This window comes from Hypomesus nipponensis, chromosome 28 (genome assembly GCF_054491055.1).
Source record: "Hypomesus nipponensis isolate SF chromosome 28, ASM5449105v1, whole genome shotgun sequence".
NCBI lineage: Eukaryota > Metazoa > Chordata > Actinopteri > Osmeriformes > Osmeridae > Hypomesus > Hypomesus nipponensis.
The window spans coordinates 1965173-1980866 of NC_140388.1; the positions used below are offsets into that span (position 1 = coordinate 1965173).

Genomic DNA, 15694 nt, shown 5'->3' on the forward strand with positions numbered 1-15694 from the left:
CTCTCACTGTTGGGGAGCCTCTCTAGTCCTCCTCTTCTGAGGAGGCAGAGCAGCAGGTAAGGAGCTTCCTCATTCGACGGAGGAATCCTCTCATCCCCCCCCCTTATCTCCTCCCCTCCATCCTTCTCCTGCTGTCCGCCCACTGAGGAAGAAAACCTGCATTAACACTGTATCTGCATGTTCTCCACACAGCTTCCTGGTATATCTGAGAAGTGTGTATGAAGTAGAACTTGTGCATGTAACTTCCTGGTAGCTGAGAAGGTACTCACCAATGCAGCTCTCCTGATCCACGTCAGCTGGGACCTCACTGGTCTGTGAACAGACAATACTAAGCATGTAAGACCATAAACTATACTGTAGAGCAATGGCATCAACTTCCAAACTGAAGTATATTTATACCACATGTGCAATGGTAATATTCAGTCTGATGAAACTTGTCAACAAAAGAATGATGTCATGTTCACACCATGAGGAGTCTTGGAGCCTCCTGAGGGAAGACACCATGGATGCTCAGCAGTGGCTCATCTTCTAGAAGCAACAGCATCTTGGCAGAAGCTCCATCCTGGGTCTTGCTGCTGGTGAGGCCAGCCTCTAGATCCAGGGTCTTGGTACTGGTGAGGCCAGCTTCTAAGGCCAAGGTCTTGGTGCTGGTGAGGCCAGCCTCTAGATCCAGGGTCTTGGTGCTGGTGAGGCCAGCTTCTAGATCCAGGGTCTTGGTGCTGGTGAGGCCAGCCTCTAGATCCAGGGTCTTGGTGCTGGTGAGGCCAGCTTCTAGATCCAGGGTCTTGGTGCTGGTGAGGCCAGCCTCTAGATCCAGGGTTTTAGTGCTGTTGAGGCCAGCCTTTAGATCCAGGGTATTAGGGGTCGGGGTTGTGGTGCTGGTGAGGCCAGCCTCTAGATCCAGGGTCGTGGTGCTGGTGAGGCCAGCTTTTAGATCCAGGGTTTTAGTGCTGTTGAGGCCAGCCTTTAGATCCAGGGTATTAGGGGTCGGGGTTGTGGTGCTGGTGAGGCCAGCCTCTAGATCCAGGGTCTTAATGCTGGTGAGGCCAGCTTCCAGGGCCGGGGTTGTGGTGCCTCTGAGGCCATCCTCTAGATCCAGGGTCTTGGTGCTGGTGAGGCCAGCCTCTAGATCCAGGGTCTTGGTGCTGGTGAGGCCAGCCTCTAGATCCAGGGTCTTGGTGCTGGTGAGGCCAGCTTCCAGGGCTAGGGTCTTGCTGCTGGTGAGGCCAGCTTTCAGGGCCGGGGTTGTGGTGCTTGTGAGGCCAGCCTCTAGATCCAGGGTCTTGGTGCTGGTGAGGCCAGCGTCTAGATCCAGGGTCTTGGTGCTTGTGAGGCCAGCTTCAAGGGCCAGGGTCTTGGTGCTGATGAGGCCAGCTTCTAGGGCCAGGGTCTTGGTGCTGGTGAGGCCAGCTTCCAGGGCCAGGGTCTTGGTGCTGGTGAGGCCAGCTTCCAGGGCCGGGGTTGTGGTGCCTCTGAGGCCAGCCTCTAGATCCAGGGTCTTGGTGCTGGTGAGGCCAGCCTCTAGATCCAGGGTCTTGGTGCTGGTGAGGCCAGCTTCCAGGGCCAGGGTCTTGCTGCTGGTGAGGCCAGCTTTCAGGCCCAGGGTCTTGGTGCTTGTGAGGCCAGCTTCAAGGGCCAGGGTCTTGGTGCTGATGAGGCCAGCTTCCAGGGCCAGGGTCTTGGTGCTGGTGAGGCCAGCCTCTAGATCCAGGGTCTTGGTGCTGGTGGTGCCAGCTTCTAAGGCCAAGGTTTTGGTGCTGGTGAGGCCAGCCTCTAGATCCAGGGTATTGGTGCTGGTGAGGCCAGCTTCCAGGGCCAGGGTCTTGGTGCTGGTGAGGCCAGCCTCTAGGGCCAGCTTTGAGGCCTTGCCTCTTTCCAGCTTCCCCTCAGCAGCATGAGCCTCAGCCTCCCTCAGGGTGAGGTCGAGTTCAGACTCAGCCAGAGAAGCTGCGGACAGCTGAGATGCAGTCAGATGTCTGGTCTGACTGGTCTTCATGTCACCTCCAGCACTGGCCAGGGCCTTGATGTCCTTCTGGTCCTGGATGATGGCCTTGATGGTGAGGCCTTTCTCCATTGAGGTAGACCAAGACTGGAGGGAGAATTAAGGTTCAGTTGCCATTGAAAACAATCTCCCATTTGGTCACGATTACACTGAACCCAAAGCCAAATATGAATCAATCTGCTTTCTTCACCTTTTCTGCCTGGGGATCAGTGGCCACGGTGATGCTCTCCTTGATGCTGCAGGAGCTCTCAGCACCTGGCTTGTTATGACCCTGTTGATAGACAGTTCAAACAGTGAGACTTAGTTTAAGAGCTAGTTTATGCCCATATGTTCTGGAGCTGTCGTGAGAGAAACGTGAAATGTGAGTGATTTTGACATCTATAAGCTACAGACTGAAAACACAATGACCTTGTTCCCCCTTGCCAACTCATCGACCACCTTCCTGGTTGCCTCCAGAGAATGCAGGTTGTAGCTGTCATTCAGCAGGCAGAAAGTAGTAGACTCCACCTCAAACCTGTCAAAGACAGCCTTCACCACATCCCGGGCCAGAGCTGAGGTGATGAACACAATCTTGTGCACCGGGACGTCCCCGTACGGAGCCAGGACAGAGGTGACGGTGTCCTTCAGCAGCCACCGGATCTCCTCCATGGCGGCCTTGGCCCTCAGCCCGTCTACGGAGGTCCAGGTGGTTCCTCCCTGTGTACCTCCACCCAGCAGGTGGCGGAAGGTGATGGTGACAAGCCTGGGGGTGAGCTCTCCAGTTTCCTGCAGGAGACTGGGAGCTCTGGGGACCTCAGAGGTGGAGTGAGAGGGCATCAGGCTGTGAGGAAGGCCAGAGAGCAGATGTCGGACCTCTGTCTCTACAGACGGTCTGAAAATCTTCATGCTCCGACGAAGTCCCTCCATGGTGACCTTCACCAGTGAAAAATAGAAGAGAGTTAGAGAGAGACAGAGACAGAGAGAGAAAGAGAAAGAGATAGAGAGAAAGAGAGAAAGAGACAGCGCGAGGAAAGAGAGAGAGAGGGAGGGAGGGAAAGAGAGAGAGAGAGAGAGTTTTCAGTCAGGGAAATAAAGGAAATCCTTTGTTCCAGAATGTGAAGTACTGTTTCTCTACACCAGGTTGTTGTCACGTACCTTTCTGCCAAACAGCCCAGAGAGACGACACTCCTTCTCGGTCTCTCTAAGAATCTCCTGCTGGATCTTCAGAAGCTGGTCGCGTCTCTTCATATACCAGACCTGAGTACAGAAACACCATCAAAAGATCAATTCTGTGCAATCACACACTAACACCTTGAATACATTAATGTAACTTGCACTGTTACTGTCTTCAATATAGAGACCGTAATACAAGTCTTTGGTTCTCTGGGAGTTTGTACTGTGAACAAGGTCCACTATGAAGCTCTTACCCTTATGGCAGTCAGCTGTCGCAAGTCTTGATTGCAGGCCCGACACCTTCAAAATAGAAGAAATAAAGAGCAAACCATCACTTTTTGAATGACAATTGTTCTTTCTCTCTCTCCCTCCCTCTCTCTCTCTCTATATCTATCTCTCTCTATCTCTCTCATACACACACATTCACACACAACAATCACATATACACATATGTGCACAGACATGTATTTTGTAACTCCCGAGAGAAAGACTAAGCCTGTCTCACTTGCTGATGAAACATTCTTCCCCAAAGAGCCACTTGGTGATGTCCTTCAGAGTAACAGAGGATGGAACCGCTCCTTGCTCCAGTAAGGACATGAACTGCCTCATGGTTGTTTTCTGGGAGACAGTTGTGTCAATGTATATGCCAGTCATCATATATAATGCCACTGTCGTGAAGCACAGTGATATTGTTGCATTTGGTTCTGGTTTATCACCAAAATCTTACCTCATCCAGACATTCTGGTGGTGTCAAAAAGTTATACAGCTCAGTGAACTTCACAGGAGCATGTGGATCAATGGTGGGAAGTTCCCAATTCATGGCTGCAGGTCTGTGTGGAGAGAAACATGTGTATCAAGACTACAGGGAGTAACATTGGCATGCAGGTTTGGTAATGTTATGTTTTTATATCTAATTATTTGTGTTGAAATATTGTTTTTGAGGACAAAAAAACACACTACATGAGACTGGTCTCCTGTTGAGACACCAAAAGTCATGAAAAGGCCTATACAGTTTGAACATAGTACATTGTTTTGTACATACTGTAGGCAATAACCTTCTTAGGCGTTAACTTACCTCGCAGTGAATGAGGAATTTGTTGGTCTGTCTTTCGTTTTTTGTGTAATTGTAATTGTAAAGAGGCAGTGCTTGTCTTGTGTCGATGATTTCTGCTGTGTTTGGTATATCATATTCATGGTAACTTTAGAATGGAATGTTCGACACTGTGATTCATTCATTGTGACAATGGTTTGGAATTCCATCAAACGAGTTTGATCTTCTTGGGATTGTCATGGATACAAATAAATAAATACAACATTTTAGCTCCCTAATAGGTCAATCTTTTATTGAGTTAATGTTAAAAATCACAATATTTACCAAGATCTTTTGAATTCTTATTGCTATTCAAAAACATGCATGTCACAATAATCGCTATTCCAAGAAATTCCCCAAAACAAAATGTACATTATGTAAATAATCATCAAGATTTTACTGCTAACTAAACTGTCATCCATCATGGGGAATCAAACATAGTTTTTAACAAATTAAATGTGACAAAAGACTGTTGGTGTGATAGATTGATTTTGTGGTTGATTTATTTTATTTTGGAAGCTATTTTGGAATCAATAAGTTCAATAGGTATTAAAAACAGTCAAAGGGGCATAAAATGGAAATTCATTTATATACAGTGTTAATCTATGATCGACTTGTTGAGCCTTTGAGAGCTGTGATTGTTTAGTCATGCCTGCAGAGGCCGGTAGGGGGAGCTTTCGGCCACGTTGCCTCATTCTCAATGAAGCTGCCAGAAGAAATGCAGCGTGTCCAAGCATCTTTATTGATATCTCCCCTTTTCAGGTACAACATGAGTATTTGTGCTCTTGAACTTTAGAATATGTTGGATAAATTGTTTTGTTTATGTTTTATTAACATGCCAATGTGTGTGATAAAGAGGGGGGGGGGGTCTAACTCACTGTGAGGGATAAAGAGGGGTGTTGGTAGGGGGGGGGGGGTCTAACTCACTGTGAGTGATAAAGAGGGGTGTTGGTAGGGGGGGGGGGTCTAACTCACTGTGAGTGATAAAGAGGGTTGTTGGTAGGGGGGGGGGGGGTCTCACTCACTGTGAGTGATAAAGAGGGGTGTTGGGAGGGGGGGTCTGACTCCAGCACTCAGAAACTCCTCCAGGCTCCTGCACTGTGTTGTGTCTATCTGATGACTCTAAGAGCGTGGAGGGTGGTGTTGTCACTCAGGGACTCCCTCAGTTTAAGGAGGTGGGCAGCATCTCCACTCTCAGTCAGGTATCTGCACCCCAGTCCTGGTAGCCAATCACAGCACTTCTCTCCAGTTGTCAGACATGTCTCCCCTCCTCTCCTGTGGCTGTGTCTCTGGGCTTCTCTCCAGTGGCCCTGGTCCCAAGTGTCCCCAGCTGGGGAGCTCAGTGGTGCTAATCAGGGAATGAGCTGGGAGAGCTTGGAGAGGAGTGCAGCAGGGGTGCTGTCCATGGTGCTGCTGTCTGATGGCAGGTCACTTCCTGCTGTAGAGACCAGGGCTGCTGTCTGATGGCAGGTCTCTTCCTGCTGTAGAGACCAGGGCTGCTGCCTAATGGCAGGTCTCTTCCTGCTGTAGAGACCAGGGCTGCTGTCTGATGGCAGGTCTCTTCCTGCTGCAGAGACCAGGGCTGCTGTCTGATGGCAGGTCACTTCCTGCTGTAGAGACCAGGGCTGCTGTCTGATGGCAGGTCACTTCCTGCTGTAGAGACCAGGGCTGCTGTCTGATGGCAGGTCACTTCCTGCTGTAGAGACCAGGGCTGCTGTCTGATGGCAGGTCACTTCCTGCTGTAGAGACCAGGGCTGCTGTGTGATGGCAGGTCACTTCCTGCTGTAGAGACCAGGGCTGCTGATGGCAGGTCTCTTCTCATGTATAAACGTTGTGTACGCTGGTTTCACGCACACCGTGTGATGTTTAAAAAATGAACTTGACGTGAGAATGTGCGGCCCGTCCGCAAAGTCTTGTCTGGCTCTGTAACGTGGCAAATTCTATCTGAAAAGTGCCGAAATTCACCAAATATTACAAAATAAAGTTTCCACTACAGTTACTGTCATACGTCTATGACGTTGACGATTCAAAAAACATAATTACCTCCGCTAATAAAAGTTTGATAATTGATGTGGATGATTCACATCAAAATGCCAAACCCAAACTGGAAATGCTTTTAACTGTTTAATACGCCACCACTTAATAACTCCTGTTAAACTTGAGGGTATCAAACGAACAACAAAATCACTCAGGAAATGCATGTCACTCTCTGTATATGGTTAATATTGCACGCAGCACAGATTCTTTACCACAGATGATATATACTGGCTGTGCTGTGCAGCTCCAAGACAGTCATGGGAAAATGCCCTTGTCTCAGTGAGCCTGACTCTGGCTCATCCATGACCCACAGGAGGCCTGAGGCAGGGTCCACCTCCACAGGATGAGACACAGTAACAGGTGGGCTGAATCACTCCGTATGATGCTCAGTTGATCCTGTGGATGATGTGTAAACCACACTGGGCTTCCTCCCAGCGGGGGCTTTCCAGAGAGAGCTGGCTGAGCGCTCAGGCATTTCCCAACCCTCCCTGAGCCGCACCATGCCAGCTGGATGGAACGCTCTCATCCGTATGTCACCCCGGTACAGACACTTTCCCTTCACTGGCGCTGAGCAGGCCAACATTACACTGCAGTTCACAGCGATGAGCCGATTTCCTAATGTAATGGGAGCCATCGACTGCACTCACGTTGCTATGAGGGCCCCATCTGATCATGAAGTCACTCATGTGAACAGAAAACACTTCCACTCTATTCATGTGCTGTGATCTGGGATGCACTCATGTGTTTGACACATGTTGTGGCACGGTGTCCTGGCTCTACTCAGGATTCATTTCTCCTGTGAAACAGCAGTGTGGGGAACAGACTCACACAGGTGCTGTGCAGGATGGCTGGCTTAGTGCTCATATGTGTCATTTAGGATCATTAGGCTACGGTCAAATAAGGCAATGATCTTGTATTGGCATCGGAGTATGTGGTTAATGTATACCCGAAGGTGACCATGGTTACCCGTTGCAAACTTGGATCCTCACCCGCTGACAAACCCCCAGAATGAGCAAGAGCGGCGCTACAATGCTGTACATAGTGGGGCTGGGTCAGTGGTGGAGCGGACCAGAGGGCAGCTGAAAGGCTGTTGGTGCTGCCTGGATACAACTGGTTGCATGCTGCTTTACAGCAGTGTGCTAGAAACGTATTAGCACTGTTTATCTTCTCTGTTGATTCCCTCGCTTTGTGAGGCGTCTGACGTCAAGCGTGTCACAAAGCGAGCAGCGAGCGCTGCTGCCTCTGGCACTGAGCGCTTCTGCCTCCGAAGCTGACATCACATTTACGCTGTTTCTGAAGCAATTACTGGATCGATTAAAAACATTAAAAACGTTTTTACTCATAAACCTCCACATTCTTAAGAGACATTCGGATTGGGAAGAGCAGTTACTTTTAGAGAAATAAAATTCATGTATTTCTGTCATTTTCTAACTTAGCAAAGACACCCGCCGTGCCGAGCTGGACCACCTGGCGGGCCGTATGTTTGACAGCCCTAGTTAGAGGCTGAGCTAATGATACCTGATGAGAGAGGGGAGGGAAGGAGAGGAGGAGAACGGCGTCCTCTGTTGATCCATTAGGAGAGGATGAGGGCGAGAGAGAAGGACGAGTGGGACTGAGGATGACAAGCAGGAGGAGAGAGAGAGAGTGGAGGAGGAGGGAGGGGGTAGGGGTGCCATGTCCCAGTCAGAGAGGGACAGGGCAAGAGGAGGAGAGTTCCCTGGATTCATCAGGGTAGTTTAGGGGGTTTGAGTTAAACTAGGAGGGCGGGCCTGACAGGGGAAGTCAGATCCCCCATCAAGAATGTTGGAGAAACAAATATAGAACATGACGCCCCGTAGGAATACTCACGGTGGAAGATCGAGGCCCCAAACAAAGAGTGGAAAGTGATAGTCTCACAGGCAGCAGGGCAGTGTGGGGTGATGGAAAGAGCAGCCGTAACGTATAGGAGAGTTCGCTGTTGGAAATAGTATTGCCATGGCAACTAACGGAGCCGGGAGGACGTTGGATTGAAGGCACTCCAGTCAAGGAGTTAAAGAGTTAAAAGTTGTTCTTACTTTCAGAACAGTAAAAAGAGCCACCTGCCCAATATATCCAGAAAATAAACCCCCAACTAGATCTTTCTGAATCTGAATCACATACAGTACCAGTCAAAAGTATGGACACATTTTCCCATTCAAACTTTTGACTGGTACTGTATGTATTCATTAAGACCCTGTAAAGGCCCACCTTCGGACCATTTCGCAAAACACACAGGCTGCAACGAAACATGGGTGACTTTGGTCATTTGGATGAAGGCTGCCCCTAGACATTTACCTGTAATTCAACATTGGAGATGGTCAGTGAGAGCCAAGGTAGAAAAGGATGATACCTCTTGGGACTTCCCTGCTTTCTGCCTGCTGAGGCAGAGGAGGGCCTTTCTCATTCCAACACGTTTGTCAGTGTTCTTCTTCCCCGTCCTCTGGCCTGTGAACACAGTCGGTGCTCAGGTTCATCCAGGGGGAGTCTGGAGAACACGAGGACAGATAACATGGGGAAGGAGCCAACTGCACTCACCCTTATCACATCACACAGGTTAATTCAAAGAAAGACCTGCTAACTGATATCAAGTAAAATATGTATTTGGAGAAGCACCCACAGCAGTCCCTCAGAGCAGAGCAAACCCCACCCTGCTTTTCCATCCTGGGATCCTCCTTTTAACACCAAGCCAGCCCCTGAAGAAAATATGTGAAGTCAGAGGAACTTTTATGCTGTCTGATCAAGGTGAGTCCTTTCTCTCCATACAGCCGTTGTCCAGACCCCTATGTGTGTTCCATCTCTGAAGGACCAGTGCATCTGAGTGTGGGGCTAGGATGTGTAAATTTGTAGGATTTACCGTGGTTACAGGCCTTAGCTTACCAAACTGCAGGCAAAACTATTGGCCACATGAACTGCCCCAAGCCATGGGAAAGGTGGACCCTGGAGACCAGTGTGAGATTGTCTCACCAGATGTGGAGTCCTCTATACGACTAAAGAGACAGGCAGGGCTGGAACAGGATCCTGTGATGATGTTCTCTCACATTGCTTCTCTCAGTCCAGCCGAGACTCACCTGTAGAGAGAGGTGAGGGTGAAGGCCGGGCGAGATGGTCTATGTGGACTGAAGAGAGAGGTGAGGGTGAAGGCCGGGCGAGATGGTCTATGTGGACTGAAGAGAGAGGTGAGGGTGAAGGCCGGGCGAGATGGTCTATGTGGACTGAAGAGAGAGGTGAGGGTGAAGGCCGGGCGAGATGGTCTATGTGGACTGAAGAGAGAGGTGAGGGTGAAGGCCGGGCGAGATGGTCTATGTGGACTGAAGAGAGAGGTGAGGGTGAAGGCCGGGCGAGATGGTCTATGTGGACTGAAGAGAGAGGTGAGGGTGAAGGCCGGGCGAGATGGTCTATGTGGACTGAACAGAGAGGAAGGACAGGAAACCCTGAGAGCACGGGCTGAGTCACAGAGCACCTTCACCATCACATAGGAGGGAAAACACATGGGAGCTTACAGGATTATTAGCTAAACAATGGACACCCAAACATGAACTATGTATAGAATAGAGGTCCAGGGATATGGACCCCCCCTACCAGAAGGCCCCCACCTGCTTCAGAACACTTGCCCGTAGTTCAAGGTTTAATACCTGTCCCAGACCTACTGGTACGGGAGAAGGAAGTTGATAACAGTGTCTTATTTAACCGAGCTCAAGCTAACCAATGGTACAGATGGACCGTGTATACAGGAAAAATGAATAACTGACAAGACTGTTATGTGTGCACCAAGGCTAAACCTGAGCAACTGTATATTGTGTTCACTCATTTAGGATGGGGAAGTTGTGAAGAGACAATGAGTGAATGGATGCGTGTGCCCGAAAATAGAACTAAACAATACGGCCCGATGTGTGAAGCTGAATGCCTGGTGTATTTGGGATCCCAAGAGTTTGTTGACCTAACTGAATATCATGATGAACGAGTGGGTGCAACAATGATGGAAATGTGCCACAAAATGGATGTTAAACTGCCCTTTATTTCTTATGAAGTAGCTCCCCCTGTCGGAGTCACTTTGACTCTGGGAAAGCCCTTCCAGTGTTAGGAAAACATTGGTACCGTAGGTTTAGGTAGTATTCCAGTCCCAGATTGTAGTTCCATCTGGGATGCAGTTAGAGACTGCACTAAACTAGAGGCTGGAGAGGCCCGGCAGGTTGAGGGGAACACAGAGAGAGGCCGGCCCCTCCAGCATGCCCCTATCATGACCAAACGCAGGTGTGGGCTGATCACTTGTGGCTCTGTGACTATGGGACTGAGGTCCACCCTGCTGGAGGATGGGACATGTGCTAATGTCTTTCTGCTTTGCTTCTCCTCAATTGTAACTTGCTTCAAGCTCAAATAAAACCAGTTATATTTGATTCAAAAGAGCGTTTGCGTTTCCTTAAGATCATCTGAAACTAGAAACCACAAAGGTTCTATCAGGACCTCGATACTTTTCTCATAAATAATTATTAAATTGAATATTGATAAAGCTACCGTTATTATAAATTAACCCATACTGTGCCGGCTCTGCACAGCTGGGAATGTCCCAGACAGCGCTCCATACTACCATGTGTTGTCCAATCACATGCGTTACTTAAATCACTTCGCAAAACTCAGACAATCAAAGTGAAAGTTCACAATGCATGTTAGGAGGAGAGAGACAGCGAGAGAAGCAAAAGCTGAAGCTACAGAAGTTGTAGAATGGTGTGTGCAGATGTCAAGGTATCTCCATGTGTTGTCCCACACTCTAAACCACCAGGACCAGGATTCAATTCAACATGAACCATCTTCTGTCCTTAATACCACAACACTTGTAAAGTCTTGACATTGTTTTAATGAGACAAGTGTAGCACCACTAGGGGGCAGCATTAAGACATGGCTGCATTGTGAACCACTGGTCTGGGCCTCCTGTTTGTGTGTGTCTGTGTTCACCCCACTACCACAGTACAACCACACACACTTAGTTACACAATGAAACACAATGTTAACTATCTCTATCTCTTTCCCTTTCTCCTCCCTCTCTCTCTCTCTCTCTCTCTCTCTCTCTAAATGTCAAGTGTTTTGCTGGCATGTTTTGATATATAATTGGAAAGAAGCCAGTGACAAAGTGGGTGAGAATGCTCCTCTTCTCACCACATGGGTTAGGGTCAGAGGTCACCACTGTACCATGTGTGTTCTTGTGCCTAGGATTTACCTGGTCTGTTTTAACAGTGCTTCAATTACTATCTCTGTTTGTTTGTGTTAGCATTTGGTTATAGCTTGCATCAAAGCACATACACACCACACTGCTAGCATAGATACCTTTAATTATGATGCAGGATGGAACATCAAAACAGGTTTGATTCATTATGTTCATACTCAGCATTACTTGTTCCTTCCAATCATACACACATACACACACATACATGCATACCTCCGTTCATATAGTTATACACATATGGTTGACAGAGTATTGTCTATAATAACTCCCACACCACAGGGTGTTCAATTCGGTGTTCAACTTTGGTGTGCATGCAAGCCCCAACTCTTGTTGCATGCACTCTTACAGAAGTAAGTTCCAGACTAGTTAAAACGAGACTCCAAACAGGATCAACAGGTCAAAACACAAGTGTGTGTGGGTGTGACACATTCAAATATGTACTGTATGTTCCATGAACAGTAACAATAGCAACAGCAGTAAAAGGAGTCTTCAAGGTTGGGATCAGATGAGTACAAGGCAGCACTACAGGTGATCAGACTGTCAGCATTACTGTCAGACACACACAGAACCAGATGGAGCACAGAGAGGAGGCTGATGGTGAAACCAGAGTTTTATAAAGGTCAGTAGAAAGGTGTTTATTCACATGTTGGAGAGTGGATGATTTACTGTCAGTCCAGAATAGGTTATGATTAAGTAAATGAGCATCCCTAACCCTGGTCTGATGTCTTATCCTTTCAAATACTGCAGGTGTGTTTGTTTGACAGCATAGATCCTAGGCTGTACAATATAACATTGTTTCATGTCCATTAAACATGTCTGTGTGTCTGTAAATGTGATCATAAGCTAAAATGTGTTAGCAACACAGTCAGTCAGTGGTTAAGGACCTCCCACCTGTGTTGATTTGCAGGAAAAGGGTGCACTGTGTATCAGTTAACAGTGGCCAGGGAAGGAGACCAGCTATGACAGTTGACAAGGAAACTATACATGTGTAATTAAGGGTTTAAATGAACATATCAAATGTATATATCATATTTAGAGTGCTTTGGTCTTATATAGACTACAGACTGGGGAGCTAGTACTAACAGCTTTTGAGTGTGGGTCGAAGAGATGGCTAGCCTATGACAACCCATCATGGCATAAACCTTCATTCAATACACCCCCAGGTGTAAACCTGTTCCACATGTTCCTCTGTGCATTGGGGAAGGTTTCATTTGTACTGTGCAAGAGTATCCTGAGCATGATAGAGACCCTGATCAGAGACAGGACAGAGAGAGGAGGGTTCTGGCAGGGCAGGTGATCAGAGACAGGGTAGAGAGAGGAGGGTTCTGGCAGGGCAGGTGATCAGAGACAGGACAGAGAGAGGAGGGTTCTGGCAGGGCAGGTGATCAGAGAGAGGAGGGTTCTGGCAGGGCAGGTGATCAGAGACAGGGCAGAGAGAGGAGGGTTCTGGCAGGGCAGGTGATGTAGGCTGCAGGTGAGGGAGGACAAACATCCAGAGTTACAGTACAGAACACAGTACAGTGATCATCTCAGTCATCTGAGAGGAGATTAAATCAAAAGATTATTTCGTAAAAGTATTCCTTTTAATCTGGGGTGAGACTGAGTTTGGTTATCTCAGTGTTGCACTTTAAATAGTGTTTGGTTACTTCTGCAGAATCGTCCAGAAAGTGTTGCAATCACTATAATGTTGAATCTCAGGAGTTTGGCGAGATCCTTTTGAAGGCCTATGTGTTGTCTGGACTTGCTGTATCAATGGACTCAGTGAGTGATTATTTGTTGTTGGTCTTTATAATCAGAATAAAAGGGAAGTGTCTTTCTTGAGGCAGGTAAAACAGTTCATTGGTTAGTTACTCAAGCTTGGGTGTTGTTCAAACTGGTTCACAGATAGGTGTGAAGGGGATGTAACTTTTGGATGGTGTACTTAAAATGTTCATACCTTGGATATACTTTATAATATATCTACACAATATATATAATTGGTTTGGTTCGTAGATTAAAATCCATTTGATATCAAGGTTGACTGTCTTATCTTAACAGGAAAGGAAGTTACATTAAACCATGAAATTATATCAACACAGCCTTAAATGGAAAGCATAAATTGTCACACATAAATTCCAATAATCCTTCTAGTGTTCACAAACAGTATTGTCTTTGAAAGATGTTTGTAAATCCATTAAATGTCTGTTTTGGATGAATCCTTTGTTTAATCCAGAATTTTCTGGAGTCGAAAGGTTGAGGAAGGTGGGCCATTTATCTGGCTCTTCTCCCTCCCCGTTGGAGAAGGAGACGCCAGGTCTGGTATCAACCTGTTGAGGCTCATCCAGAAAGATAATGGAATTGTAGGACGCATCATTTAATGCAAAGTCAGGGGTTCTTGTGCTCATGTGGTCGTCAGCAGTACTGTACCTTACTGAGGTGTTCAGAAATGACCGTGTTGAAGGTTTGACTCTGCTACAACATATTAATTTAGAAACATTTTGTCTCTTAAAGTCTAGTTAACCCTTGTGTTCTCCTCGGGTCATTCTGACCCATCAGTCATTGTGACCCACCGTCGTTTGCGACAACTTTACCGCACACAAAAACAAAGTGAAGCATTTTCTTTTTTTCGTTGGGCTGTCTCAGACCCCCCACATTGCGAAGGTTAAAAGAAAAAAACATTTATTTGCTTTTGTATTGGGTAAAATTGGGTAAACATAACGATGGTTCGTTATGAACCTTTTGGTCATGTGACCCGAAGGCAGCACAAGGGTTAAGACATTTTTGAACTTTATTTTACTAAGCAACACACAATCCACTCTCTCCGGTGATCCACAATGGCCACAAGTAAACCAAATCCGCTGTTGAAAACTCTGGAGCAGCTAGAGGAAAAGGAGCTGAAGAAGTTTAAATGGTTCCTGAAGAATGACGTTCCAGATGGGTTTGATCCCATCCCAAAGAACAAGTTGGAGCATGCTGATGAAATGGACACAGTGGATACGATGGTGGAGACATACACATTTAAACGAGCTCTGAAGATCACTGTGGAGATCCTGGGAAATATGAATCAGAATAATCTTGCTGAACGGCTGATGAGTATGTGTTTATGGGTATTATTAGTATTTTTTCTCAAATTGGAAACAAAAACAACAATGCTGTGATAATGCATGCTGCAATCTCATAAGTTGGTATACATTATATCTAGAAATATGTTGTATTCACTCCCAGAAATGCAGTGTAAAGGAGATGTTGCCCTCCTTTCTGTGTCTGCAGTGTTATTGTAGTGTATCTATCACTTAGGACTGCAGACACTGTCAGGACGACTGACACCCTTCTCTTAACTAAACAAGGTGACATTATATTAGTGGTAGTTCAGCACGCTAACACCAACCCCAGTCCACACAGGACAGGAAACCCAGCTCAGATACAGGACATAATCCTAACATGTCACTCACAGCTCCACAGAGTGGAACACCTGAGAGGATGAGACAGTGCAGGCCTGACTCTTCCTGTCTTCTCTCTCCTCAAAGGTGTCAGTGGTGCTGAAGAGGCTGGTGGCAACAGTTCAACTTCCTGTCTTCCTCAGGAAGTCCAGGGTTCCTCCAACACGACTGAGACTGGAGGCCATGCTGCTGCTCCTGGTGGAAACCCCTCAGAGCAGGGTACATAAGAAATTATCATGATAAAATAGACTGTTATGGTACATAGGAAATGATCATGATAAAATAGACTGTTATGGTACATAAGAAATGATCATGATGAAATACGCTGTCATGGTAAAAGATGAAGCATAGGCAGTATATGTATATGAGCTATAGAGAGCTTAGAGAGTAATGTTGGAAATATTCATGTCACAAGTAATGTGTGTGTGTGTGTCTGTGTATGAAGCAGCTACTCATCTGTTCTCCAACAAAGCTCAGGATGACAGCACCGTCATTACTCCAGTGTTAAAGAACACAGATGTTGGAGGCAATGTAATCTACAATATAACCAACAATATAACCAACCAAATTGTGGACCATCAGAAAAAAGGTGACAACATAATCATTTGGCTCATGTGGCTGTTGTCAAGTATCAATTACAAAGTAAAAAAAATACAAATAAAGAAAAGTCTAGGTTACAATATGATATGCTATGAATATGATTTCAGTAAGCCATTGAGCATCAGTAAGGAGAGCCTCCTTCTGTTCTGAACTCATGC

The 15694-nt window shown here is 46.9% G+C and overlaps 2 protein-coding genes across 2 annotated transcripts; one reads left to right on the forward strand and one right to left on the reverse strand.

Moving 5' to 3' along the window:
* Positions 1 to 460: 460 nt before the first annotated feature.
* Positions 461 to 4336, reverse strand: LOC146219459 (uncharacterized). The gene is made up of 8 exons (XM_084695264.1): positions 4230 to 4336; positions 3882 to 3984; positions 3660 to 3772; positions 3409 to 3454; positions 3137 to 3238; positions 2411 to 2914; positions 2193 to 2273; positions 461 to 2089 (listed from the first exon to the last, which is right to left on the reverse strand). Exons 2-8 carry the CDS (start codon positions 3972 to 3974, stop codon positions 461 to 463), a joined length of 2568 nt encoding a protein of 855 aa, XP_084551390.1. The 5' UTR covers positions 3975 to 3984; positions 4230 to 4336.
* Positions 4337 to 14330: 9994 nt separating this feature from the next.
* Positions 14331 to 15163, forward strand: LOC146219460 (pyrin domain-containing protein 1-like). The gene is made up of 2 exons (XM_084694364.1): positions 14331 to 14589; positions 15024 to 15163. Exons 1-2 carry the CDS (start codon positions 14331 to 14333, stop codon positions 15161 to 15163), a joined length of 399 nt encoding a protein of 132 aa, XP_084550490.1.
* Positions 15164 to 15694: the final 531 nt, after the last annotated feature.

Excerpts from the sequence above, each read along its gene's own strand:
- LOC146219459 (XM_084695264.1), bottom strand. The coding sequence starts at position 3,974 with ATGAATTGGGAACTTCCCACCATTGATCCACATGCTCCTGTGAAGTTC. Across the intron at positions 3,455-3,659 it reads GAAGAATGTTTCATCAGCAA|GTGTCGGGCCTGCAATCAAG; the intron begins GTGAGACAGGCT and ends TCTATTTTGAAG. Across the intron at positions 2,915-3,136 it reads CTGGGCTGTTTGGCAGAAAG|GTCACCATGGAGGGACTTCG; the intron begins GTACGTGACAAC and ends TCACTGGTGAAG.
- LOC146219460 (XM_084694364.1), top strand. The coding sequence starts at position 14,331 with ATGGCCACAAGTAAACCAAATCCGCTGTTGAAAACTCTGGAGCAGCTA. Across the intron at positions 14,590-15,023 it reads TCTTGCTGAACGGCTGATGA|GTGTCAGTGGTGCTGAAGAG; the intron begins GTATGTGTTTAT and ends CTCTCCTCAAAG.